Source organism: Vanellus vanellus, assembly GCF_965231255.1.
Source record: "Vanellus vanellus genome assembly, contig: HAP1_SCAFFOLD_125, whole genome shotgun sequence".
In the NCBI taxonomy this organism is placed as follows: domain Eukaryota; kingdom Metazoa; phylum Chordata; class Aves; order Charadriiformes; family Charadriidae; genus Vanellus; species Vanellus vanellus.
Window position 1 is genome coordinate 397,494 of NW_028127759.1, and position 12,476 is coordinate 409,969.

The 12,476-nt window shown below is 51.8% G+C and overlaps 2 protein-coding genes across 2 annotated transcripts; both read left to right on the plus strand.

Annotated features, from left to right (window-relative positions):
- Positions 1–948: 948 nt before the first annotated feature.
- LOC309685032 (olfactory receptor 8A1-like) lies at positions 949–1,908 on the plus strand (the record flags this gene model as incomplete). The annotated part of the gene is made up of 1 exon (XM_082500851.1): positions 949–1,908. The coding sequence occupies one exon, from the start codon at positions 949–951 to the stop codon at positions 1,906–1,908; it is 960 nt and encodes a 319-aa protein (XP_082356977.1).
- Positions 1,909–10,066: 8,158 nt separating this feature from the next.
- Positions 10,067–10,996, plus strand: LOC309685033 (olfactory receptor 14I1-like; the record flags this gene model as incomplete). Its single annotated transcript, XM_082500852.1, has 1 exon — positions 10,067–10,996. The coding sequence occupies one exon, from the start codon at positions 10,067–10,069 to the stop codon at positions 10,994–10,996; it is 930 nt and encodes a 309-aa protein (XP_082356978.1).
- Between the last annotated feature and the right edge of the window lie 1,480 nt (positions 10,997–12,476).

The following is a 12,476-nucleotide window of genomic DNA, read 5'->3' on the forward strand; positions in this document are numbered from 1 at the left end:
ATCCTGCACCGCCTCAGCCCCTACTCACCCCCAGGACACTCTTGTGTCTTCATTGCAGTGCTGAACAGGGAGCCCTGAGCACTCAGGTGGCAATGCTGAGGTCCAGGTGCTGCGCTGCTGCAGGGAGGCAGCCCAAATGCACCCAGAAATGTAAGGTGAGGAGGAAGAGATGTCCAGCAAATGATCGTCACCCCTGTCCTTTTTGCCTCCTCCTTGTGCAACATCGCTTTTCCTCATTTGGCTTAGAACCTCAGGTACCTCTTCTCTGGAATCCTGTTTTTCCCACCCTTCTCTCCCAAGTTCATATCTGCTTGTGAGTGTCCTGTCTAACAGACCCTTTGCAGTGCCTTCAGCTACCAAGCTAGTAAGTCCTGGCCACTCTTGGTCAGTGGAAAGAGATGGACTGTCCAGGGACAGAATTGCGTCATCAGAAAGCAAATGTTTCAGGGAGTTGAGACCTCTAGCCCTCTTCGCTGTCCATTCTTCCTCAGTGGAAAGAAGCTGTCTATGGCACGATGCGTTCCCCTAAAGGCTTTTTTGCATGATGGAGTTTTCCTCTCTGGCCCGTCTTTCTGTTGCTTGAAATTTGGCTAAAACCTATGCTAGGTACTCCTGGCAATAACTTCACGCATCACAATCTAATATGATCAAATGAACATTCTCTTTCATTCCACAGAAATAGGCACCTCGATGCGGCAACTCACCTCTCTAATCAAAGGAGATTCTTCAAAGAAGAGCAGTTTGGCCCTCTCAAAGAACCTTTTCTTGCCCTTTTGCCAGGAATAGTGCCCTAAACCAAGTCGGAATTCAGTCAAATGGGGGAAAACCTCCATGTTGTCTCTGGCAGTGACTTCTTCCCACTTCATTTTCACAAAAAACACAGAAACGCATGCCCTTCCCCAGGTTCCCTTCCTGCCTCATGGGGAAAAGAAGGTCCTACAGCACCTCATGGAGAAAGAAGAATGGGACAACCAGACCTCACCAGTGGTGTTCCTCCTGCTGGGATTGAGTAACGTCCCCAAGCTTCAGGTGCCTCTCTTCATCCTCTCTCTCATGATCTACATGGTGACCATGTTTGGCAACATCCTCGTTGTTGTGCTGGTGGTGGCACATTGGCATCTTCACACTCCCATGTACTTCTTCCTGGGGAATTTATCCAGTGTAGAAATCTGCTATACCTCCACTATCCTGCCCAGGCTGCTGGCCAGCTTCCTAACCAGGGACAGAACCATTTCTGCTCAAGGCTGCATGACGCAGTTCTTTTTCTTTGGCTGTTTTGCAGGTGCTGAGTGCTACCTGCTGGCCACCATGTCCTATGATCGGTACTTGGCCGTATGTCAACCCCTGCTCTATGCAAGCCTCATGAACTGGAAGCTCTGTCTCCAGCTGGCGGCTGGGTCCTGGCTAGCAGGATTACTGATGTCTACCATAGTCACTGGACAATTTTCCAAGTTACACTTCTGTGGTCCCAATGCAATTGATCACTTCTTCTGTGATTTTGCCCCGTTGCTAGAGCTCGCCTGCAGTGACACCACCGTGCTTAGACTGGTGACTTTCATAATCTGTTTTCTGGATGTAGTCGTCCCGTTTGTAGTCACTTTGGTATCCTACATCTGCATCATAGCTGCAATCCTGAGGATCCCCACCACCATGGGGAGGCAGAAGGCCTTCTCCACCTGCTCCTCTCACCTCATGGTGGTCACTGTTTTCTATGGCACCCTCGTCGTTGTCTATATGATACCCAGGACAGCCTCACTGAGGCAGCTCAATCAAGTGCTCTCCTTTTTCTACACCATCCTCACGCCCATGGTCAATCCTCTCCTCTACAGCCTGCGGAACAGGGAGGTCAAGGGGGCTCTAGGAAATGCACTCAGAAAAACTGTGGCCTGCGTCGAGAGCTCATACTAGTTGAGATCCACCAGGAAGACACAGGTTGTGGGTCTCCTTTGACCAAGCATGGACAATTCGTAAGTGCATATTTTGTGTCCCAGGTCCATCTTTAGAAGTGCACAATCTGTGGACTGGTTGTGGAATGAGAAGCGGGAGAGATGAATTTGTGTCTTAAAGAAATACAGGTCTGGTGTTGAAGAGTGTCAAATCTTCCCTGGCTTGCTTCCTTCTTTAAAGTAAACACGATTGTGATCCTGCAGGTGGGAGCTGTGAAATGCCACACCTGCCCAGGAGTGGGAGAAAACTTACGCTAAACATGCTGTTTCCTCTTCCGTTACCCAGCCAAGCTGAGGGCTGCCATTCTTGCATGCCTGGGACTCCTCAGGGCACCTCCCTATTGGCAGTGAGAAGTGGGCAGCTGAATCAAGCCCCGCTAGTGGACACGTCTAAATTCCAGTAGATGCATGCCAGCCCTCGTGTTCTCTGGGCTTCCTAGCAGACGACAACTGTGAAAGCTAGTCTGACAGGGTCACCCCCCCGAAAAGAAAAACCAAGATCCATCTTCAGAAGAAAGGCAAACAAGCTGGGTCTTGGCTTCCCGATGTTTTAACACAGCAATCATCACTTTTCCCCCTCTTTCCTTCTCCTAATCTGCCTCCCCCTCTTCAACCCTCCTCTCCCAATGTCATTACTTTTTTGTTTCCCACTGGCTGACTGAGGTATGGCAAATTCAGTCCTCCTGTTTTCTTCTTTCTTGCACAAGAGAGCAAGGTCAGCTCCTGAGGCATGACTGAGTACACACACCCCCAGCAGCGGGCATGCCCCATTTCCTGCCCTGAGGCACGCACACAAGATGGAAATGTCTCCATCATCCCTGATTTGCGCAAGGGCCTTCGGCCCTGACATACTGCCACAACACACTTATTCCTCCTCCAAGCACAGACGAAAATTCCTTCCCACTTCCAGGCTCAAATCACAGTTGCAAGAATTTGCTGCCCTTCAGAAGAGGCCTTGAGCTTCTTGGATCTTCTTGGTGCTCATGGCAATGTTCTTGGCTGCCTCCAGGGTTGATGGGCTTCTTGTCTATAGCAAGGACATTATGACAAACTTTTAGGAAATGTTTGCTTTTCTGTCATTCCGACATGTAGAAAGAGTAGACATACATAGAAAAGAGTGAAATACACGGAAATGGATGCTGAGCTAAGGGACAGTAAGAACCAGGTGAGATACCCCCATAGCTGTGGCTTCCTGGCAAGAAGTCCATCCTGCAAAAGGGCTCCAGCCTCTGCCGCTCTGGAGTGGGGAATCAGCAGTGTCCATGCCACCTGGGGACTCAAACAGTGCCTTTTGAAAGACCACCCTTCCTCTGAACTGCTTTGGATTTGTTCTTGAGGATGGGGTATCACGGCTCACGCTGCAAATACTGATTTCAGTGGCACTGCCCAGAGCAGCTGTCCAAGATGCAAACTGCTGCATTTAGATTTAGGCAGATTAATGTTTGTGGGTGGCTTTGGATTGTTTTTTTTGTGATTGGTGGGGCTTTTGCTTGTTTAGTTTTGGGGGAGGGTGTTAATTTTTTTAGATACTGATAGGGAACTCACACAACCGCCTGAAGGATTGTTGGAGGATTACTGACAGACGGCCCAGCATTTCTTGCATCTCAAGGCATGAGATGCCAGAGGCCAAGGGAAAGATGGTTTGGGCACTACCTGGGGATTTGGCGAACAGATACTTGCTCCCCTCTCGCAACACCCTGCTCTCCTCAGTGAGGGCTGTGAGAAACTCTGCCAACCAGGTCTGAACTCACATTTGTCTCAGGTAACTTATGTCTAACTGCAGCCAATGTGGTCCAGCCAGCTCAGGATTTGAGTTTCCATTGGAGGACAAATCATTTCAATTCACACTTCTTTTCCATCTTCACTCTGACACTGAATGTTGTGTGACACAACTGTCCTGGCTCTCCGGGCAGGATGGGCAAAAGTTTGATACCTGAACGGGAACTTTTGCCCTTGCTGGAAATAGGAACGCAGCAGGCTCGAGCCAAGAGACCCAAGAAACAAAACTTCCCATAGGGACAACTAATGAAAACGTGCCACAGGCTGTGGGACCTTCTCTTTACTGACAGAGAATTAGTGAGTCTGGAAAATACAGCTTCACCTATTTTTCCCTTTCTTGTAACTTGGTTCTCAGAATTTATGTAGAATAGAATCATGGAATCATAGAATCATGGAATCATAGAATCATGGAATCATAGAATCATAAAATCATGGAATCGTTTAGGTTGGAAGGGACCTTTAGGATCATCGAGTCCAACTGTTAACCAAGTCCACCACGAAACCATGTCCCTCAGCACCATCCCAACATGTCTTTTCAATACCTCCAGGGATGGTGACTCAACCCCTTCCCGGGTAGCCTGGTCCGATGCTTGATAACCCTCTCAGTCAAGACGTTTTTCCTAATGTCTAATCTAAATCTCCCCCAGTGCAACTCAAGCCCAATTCCTCTTGTCATATCGGTTGTTACTTGGTAGAAGAGACCAACCCTCACCTGGCTACAACCTCCTTTCAGGTAGTTGTAGAGAGCAATAAGGTCTCCCCTCAGCGTCCTTTTCTCCAGGTTAAAAACCCCCAGTTCCTTCAGACACTTTGAATCTGCTTTGCCACTTTGAAACTGTCTCTGAAAAACTAGCTCAGGATACGTTTTTTATATTTGATTGAGCCCCAATTAATGTGCTGCATTTAAGTGAGTTTCCATACTTGGAGCAGCTTTGCACAATGTCTGCTCAAAGAGGAGAAATAGCTCAGCCTGCAGTTGGAAATGGGTGAAGCTGGGGGCAATAAATGTGTTGCTTCAGATAATATTTGGTACGCATAAAATACAAAAAGGTTGTGAAGGTGAATGGGCAGGAAAGAAACGGAAAACTGGTCACCCAGTGGGGCTCTGCAAGAGGAGGATGGAGCTGTACATAACATGAGGCCATGCAAGTGGGATCAGCATGAAGAGAAGACAACTTTTGTAGGGAAGATGTTGCAAGGGAGTACCTTGACACCTTGACTTCGCCCAACTGCAAAACAGAGTTTGGGCATAGGGCAGAAGTGACGGGCAGAGGTGTCCTGTGCTGAAAGGACTTCTCTGAGAGAAGGCTTGTGGGATTTTAGTTGGAGAGATTTGAGGCAGTCCTTTCAAGATCTAAGGTGGCTGAGCTTTGGAAAGAAGGAAGAATCAGAATGCATCTCAAGGATAGTTTGGAATTAGTTGTACTATCTTTTGTCTCTCTTATAATGTAAAGATTACAGTAGTGTCCTTAAGTCATCCATGCTCCATATCTTTGTTCCCTCCTTTTATGAAGTGAGTGAGGTGGAATAGGGGAGTAGTTTCTCAGGCCAACGGAAAGATCCCAGGTTAGTGAAAAGGCACAAAGACAGGCAAATCGGTGATCACACCAGAAGATTACCTGTGTTTCCATTCTCGGAAGTCCGAGCTGTGCAGCAGAGACCTCAGAGCTGCCTTCATCTGCCCCGCATTCCAGCATGGAAAATGAAACTAATCTAGTCCAAAGGTTGGGTTTGATTCTCTTCACATCCTAAAGCACCACATGGGGCCGGAGACAGGCAGGACACCGAAAAAGGAATCACACTTCCCTGGACAAAATCTTAGGTGCTTGTGGGAATCTCAGGAGGCATGGCATATCGATTTCTGGGTTCAACGAGCTGGTCAAATGCCTTGTCCCCGTGTCTGTAATGGCGTCTTTGATGTGTGGCTCTTGTGTGCAGACTCTGCACAGGGACGCTGCTGTTTCTTGAGCAACCTGCTCAGCCTCAGAACTAGCCCTGCTTGGAACTAAAGGTCGAAGTAGAGACCCACTGATCACAGGACAGTTCCACTCTGAATTGTCCCATGGGCATCTGCTGTAGCCACCCTCACATCCAGGCTCAGGGAAGGGCTGTAGGGAAAGGGTCTGTTGGGGTCTCTGGTCCAGCCTCCCACCAAAGGGTGGGAAATCGCCAACCTCAGACTCTGGTCTGCTGTGACTGTGGAGCTGAAACCTGAAAACCTCCAAACATGGAGATCAAAGATCCTCTGGGAGGGTCCCGCTGCGGTGCAGCACCACCCTCCTACTCAGTTTTCACTCTTATGTCCTCCAGGGCATTATAAACATTTCAAACAGGGCAGGTTATGGTATCAACCCCTGCAGGACCCTACTGGTGAGATATCTCCAGGCACAGTACCACGCAGGAACCACGTGCCTCCAAGCCCAGCAGTTCAGCTGGTTTTTTTTACCCACCTGCTTATCTACCCATGCAGATTCTACTGTCCTCAGTTAGAAACAAGCTGGGGGTGATGCTGAATGCCCTTCTGACTTCCCAGTAAAAGTTACCGCTCTCTCTGCCCAGCAATCCTGTCCTTTCAGCACAGAAAGCAAAGAGGATGGCCAAGTGCGATCTGCTCTGGGTAAATCCTGTCACCTTCTGTTTCAAACACAGAAAAAGGCCCTGAGTGGACATGCTCTGGGGCACAGCCTTCAGCTCCCCTGCTAATCCTTTGGGAGTTTCTGAAAGGGGCATGCACGTTTTGGACGCTGCCAGTGAGCAGACAATTCCCCCAGTCTCCGTGATCTTCCAAAGACAAAGCAGAGTGACCACTGTGACACTGGCTGCCCCCTCAGCTCCCTCAGCTTCCGCCCCTCCTGTCCCATAGACTGGTAAGGATTGTGTTTGCTCGAGGACTTGACCCCAGCCATTGCTGGTGGTTCTCCTGCAGGTTCCATCCTTGAGTCCGAGGCCTGGGAGACCTTGCTGGGGCAGACTGAGGCAAAGAGGACATGGAGTATCTCAGATCTATCAGCACCTGTTCTTATGAAACTCAGCAGTGGCCACACAGTGGCTTTGTTTCTCCTTGAACTGTTCCTGAAGGAGTAAGCACTCATTCTGGTGCCCTTGAATTGCCTTTCAGGGTTAGATTGAATTGCAATCTGGACTATAGCTGAGCTTGGAGGAGGCTGTCCTTGAAGACCAGCTGGACTGAGCTCTGCCACCATGTCACAGCTCTGTCTACCACAGGAACGGCTCCAGCTCGTCCTGTCTGTGCCCCTGGCTGAGATCATTGCTGCACGTTTGGGCTGAAGCCCCCCGAGCTGTGGCACCAGGCAGGTGGTGACTTGCCATAAGGAATCCTGGTGTGCAAAGCCCTGTGTGTGCTATTGATGGGACAAGAAGAGGGGTTACTCATGGCCAGCTCTTCTTCTGCTGGGAGAAATGACACAGCTGGAAGTAAGTGTCTCTGCCCGCCAGAGGGAGGGAACATCAGGGATTGCATCAGGCTGTTTCCCAGCAAGTTCCCCTGGAGCCCCAGGAACACCTCCAGGGAGCCCAGAGGGGACAGAAAGAGTGCCAGCGTGGGCTGGTCCTCTGCTGCTGAGCTGGGCTGGGCTGCTGGGACAGAGGGAGCTCCTGGCAAGCGAGCAGCGCTGCAGAGAGACAGCTCTGCCCAGGAGCAGCTCCTCTGCACAGCGCAGGAGGGCTGAGGGCACTTCCTGCAGGCAGCGAGTGCAGAGCGGAGTGTTCACCAGGGGAGGCATCTCCACAGCCCTCGGCACAGTAAGTCTCTGGCTGCGGGGCATTGCAGCTGCAGCTCCTGGCACCATCTAAAACTGGCACCTTCCATGGCTGGGGCAAAGGAGAAGGACGTGCTCCAGAGCAGGGCTTCCCTGCCCCACCATCAGAGGCACAGGGCACGATGGCTGCCTGCTCCTGGGGACGTCTGCAGGAGGTGACACTGGGTGTGCAGGCAGGGGTGGGCAGGGCTGTCCTTGCCAGCAGGGTCCCTGCCCCCCGGGGGCTGTGTGCCGGGGCAGGGACTCTGCCGCCTGCCAGGGTATGCTCTCAGCCTGCCCGGGGAGCTCCCACGGCACTGTGGGGAGAAGCTGTGGGTGGAAGGAGTGACCGCCAGTGAGGCAGATTACTTCTGCTTTTGCAAGGGAACTGCAGGGTTGAGGACTGGTCCCAGCTCCAGGTCACCCCAAGGACATTTGCAGAGGGTTCTTTTGAAAAACAATGTCAAGGAACTATTCACCTGCAAGGGAACAAGTCTATGCTGTGAGTTTTCTCCTCTTGGTCGGCTGGATGGGCAGGGAGAGATGGGAATGGATTTCTCCACCGTGCACAAGGCTCTGAGACCCCATTTGTTGATAGGACTTGTCTGAGGTTCTCGTTAACCCCTGCACACGAAGATGTCCCTGGGCAGTGCCCTGATGCCAGGAGGGGTCTGCAGGGCAGAGCTGTGCACGCAGCAGGCGGAATGGGGTCTGTGAGCATGAAGAGGGAGGAGATATGGGGAGAGAGAAACAGGTCCTGGCCAAGACAAGCTCCAGGTAAGAGAGTCATGGGCAGGGAGGAAGAGAGGCGGGCTCCCAGAAATGCTGTGGGAAGGGGGATACAGGCATCTCCCTGCCCTCCCCGACAGTGCAGATGCCTTCCCTGGAGCAACCCCTGGTCCCCTCGCTCACACAGCAGAGCCTCTGCCCTTCGTGTCATGCGGGTTTGGTCATGAGTTGCCTTTCCAGCAACCTGACCACCACAGAGGAGATATGCTCAAGTGTCCGACTGTGTCTCCCTCTCCTGCCTGCCCTGGCAGAGGTACTTTGGCATCCCCTCTCTCCCGTCTGCCCTTGTTCTTACTGTTACACTCCCTGGTGGGGGGGGGCTAAGGATTGAAGCGCAGCTGAGACACCAACACTGCACGTACTTTCGTGCACGTATGTCCATGGAGGAAAAGCAGCCAACTTGCATCCTGTCTGCCTTTGGCGCTCTGGGAATCACAGTGTATGCGGCTGGAAATGACCTGATCGTGCCTTCAGGATAAGCAAATTTAAGATAAGTGATTCCTTGTTTGAGGGGTCCTGCTGGGCTGCAGGCTGCCCTCCAGAAGGACACAGTTCTCCCACGGCATCTCTGTGTTATCTAGCAGTCCCACAGAGAAGACATCGTGGTGCTAAAGCCATGGAAACGCTGCTGGGCAGCTGTCTGTGGGCAGCTGTAATGAGCCCTCTGTGTCCCTGGCTGGGAGGGCAGAGCTGAGGTCTTCCTCAGGTATGATTAGAGGGGCTGAGGGCTTTAGAGAGATGCACTTGGAAGGCGCATTCCTCTGCTCTCACCAGTGCCACAGAATCGTAGACTCCTAGAATGGTGTGGTTGGAAGGGGCCTTTACGGGTCACCTAGTCAACCCCCTGCAATGACAGCCCGTTTGTGTCTCAGGACCCACAAGGCGCAGCAGGATTTCTGTCTTAAAAACACTCCTAAGGTGTGTTGGGGCAACTAAAACAGTACGAACACAACAAAATCCCCACAGCTCTGCTCTGCAGTCTGGTGCATTGGGAGCCACAATGCTGAACAGCTCTTTGCTATCAAAAGTGGATTTAATCTGAGATCACCCCAAGTTCCTATTTTCCTTTTGCTGTAGGACAGGTCTGAGTCCTGCAGAGCCAACAGCAGAACCTCCTGTTCTCTGGGGCACCCTCAGACAGCACCAATCTGAGCTCACAAAAGGTCTTCCTGGAAAGGTAAAAGTGGTTTGGGGGTGTTTTATGAGAAATTGAATAGATTATACTCAGAGAATTCCAGCTCTGGAGCCCCAAACAAAAGAAGGGCATGGACCTGTTGGAGTGGGTCCAGAGGATGGCCACAAAGATGATCAGAGGGCTGGAGGCCCTCTCCTATTAGGACAGGCTGGGAGAGTTAGAGTTTCTCAGCCTGGAGAAGAGAAGGCACCAGGGAGAACTTATTGTGGCCCTCCAGTAACTAAAGGGGCTACAGGAGAGCTGGGGAAGGACATTTTACAAGGGAATGTAGACATAGGCTGAGGGGGAATGGCTTTCAACTGGAAGAAGGTAGATTTATATTAGGAAGAAATTTTTCACTTTTATGGTGTTAAGGCACTGGAATAGGTGTCCCAAAGAAGTTGCGGAAGCTCCAACCCTGGAGGTGTTCAAAGCCAGGCTGGATGGAGCTTTGAGCAACCTGGTGTGGTTGGAGGTGTCCGTGCCGATGGCAAGGGGGTTGCAACTCAGTGATCTTCAAGGTCCCTTGCAACCTAAACCATTCTATGATTCTATGAATTCTACCCTAACTTGTCACTGTCTTTACATTTTGAAAAGGTCCCTGTGCCCAAAAGAAGAAAATGCCCAATGGCAGCTCCATCACCCACTTCCTCCTCCTGGCATTTGCAGACACACGGGAGCTGCAGCTCTTGACCTTCGGGCTCTTCCTGGGCATCTACCTGGCTGCCCTCCTGGGAAACGGCCTCATCATCACCACCATCGCCTGCGACCACCACCTCCACACCCCCATGTACTTCTTCCTCCTCAACCTCTCTGTTCTGGACCTGGGCTGTATCTCCACCACTCTCCCCAAAACCATGGGCAATTCCCTCTGGAACACCAGGGCCATCTCCTATGCAGGATGTGCTGTCCAGCTCTTTTTCTTTTTCTTTTTTATTTCAACTGAGTATTTTCTCCTCACCGTCATGGCCTATGACCGCTACGTTGCCATCTGCCATCCCCTGCACTACGGGACCCTCCTGGGCAGCAGAGCTTGTGTCCGCATGGCAGCAGCTGCCTGGGGCAGTGGGTTCCTCAATTCTCTCCTGCACACGGCCAATACATTTTCACTGCCCCTCTGCCAGGGCAATGCCCTGCACCAGTTCTTCTGTGAAATCCCCCACATCCTCAAGCTCTCCTGCTCACACTCCTACCTCAGGGAAGTTGGGCTGATTGTAGTTAGTGTCTGTTTAGCATTGGGGTGTTTTGTTTTCATTGTGCTGTCCTATGTGCAGATTTTGAGGGCGGTGCTGAGGATCCCCTCTGAGCAGGGACGGCACAAAGCCTTTTCCACGTGTGTCCCTCACCTGGCTGTGGTCTCCCTCTTTCTCAGCACTGGAGTGTTTGCCCACCTGAAGCCCCCCTCCATCTCCTCCCCATGTCTGGATGTGGTGGTGTCATTTCTGTACTCAGTGGTGCCTCCAGCAGTGAACCCCCTCATCTACAGCATGAGGAACCAGGAGCTGAAGGATGCCCTGTGGAAACAGGCCCAGTGGACGCTGTTTCACTGACAGTTACGTGCTGCCCCTTCTCTGCACATTGCCCAGGGCTTATCTTAGGCTGTGAGTCTGTTTTTTTGTTTTGTGATAATCCTGCTTATAGATAATTTTCTGAGTTTATGCTGCTTGTCCTGAGGCTTGATCCTACTGTGTCTGACCCTTGCACAACACAGAGTCAGGTGTGGCCTGACAGATAACAGCTCTTCAATGAAAGGGCATCTCCCAAGTGCCGTGCCTGAAAGATGGACTGTTCCTCCAAAGTTGCTTCCAAGAATATGTTCAAGGAATTGGTCTTTTAATGAGTCTCTTCTCCGTGTGTTCCCAACGTTTTTGGAGCTAAACTGATGGTATCATTGAGTTCCACTGCACCAAATATTCTGGATTTAAAAGCGCTCTTCTTGGTGTCAAATTGCAGGGGAGACAGTCCATGAGCTCCCATTACCTCCTCAGTCTTCTTCATGTATGACAGGACTGACGGCATATACAGGATGTTCTGGAAATGCATTTTTGAGGGGAAGGGGAGGCGGGATTAGGGACTCGACATATGCCATTGGGCTGGAACGGATGGAGACTCCAAAGGTGAAACACCCTCAAAGGTAAAGTCCACCAATATAAAGCACTGAATCAATGTGTCCACGCACAAGGACGCTGCAGTGCCGAGGGAGTCAGCAGGGACTCATCAGGCACAGGGAGGGGAGAGTGGGGAGATGCAGGAGGTGCCTGAGAGAACCCCAGGGCCAGGTCTGCTGTGCTGTCCTGGGGCGTGGGGCTGACTGGGGAGAGAAGGGGGCAAATTCAGTCAGGGCTGGGGATGAGGCACAATATGAATTCCAGAGAGGCAGAGAGTGACCAGCCTCTTTTTTCTCATTCCCTCAGTGCCAGCACGAGCCCCGGGGCTGATGGGCAGGCTGACCTCCTTGTCTGCCCCCCAGGAGCTGCTGCGCCCTTGGGAGGATCTGGGGCTGTGCGGTGAGTGCCCAGAGCTCTGCATCAGCCCGCGGCGGGCAGTGCTGTGGGGCCAGTCCAGACTGGGCTGCTGGGCTTGGCTGTCCTGGGGAGAGGGCTGTGAGGTGGGCAGAGCTGGGCAGGGGCTGGGGAGCTATCAGGGTGGCTGAAGTTCCCTCTGAGGACCAGGGCTTGTGAATGTGAGCCTACTCCAATCTGTCTATAGAGGGCCTTATCCACTCGGTCTTCTTGGTACCCCCATGTACTTCTCCCTCCTCAACCTCTCTGTTCTTGACCTGGGCTCCTTCTCCACCACTCTCCCCAAAATCATGGCCAATTCCCTCTGGGACACCAGGGTCATCTCTTAGGCAGGACGTGCTACACGGGCCTTGCTGTTTGTCTTTTTCATTTCAGCAGAGTTTTCTCTTCTCACCATCATGGCCTATGACCGCTACGTTGCCATCTGCCATCCCCTGCACTACGGGACCCTCCTGGGCAGCAGAGCTTGTGTCCGCATGGCAGCAGCTGCCTGGGGCAGTGGGTTCGT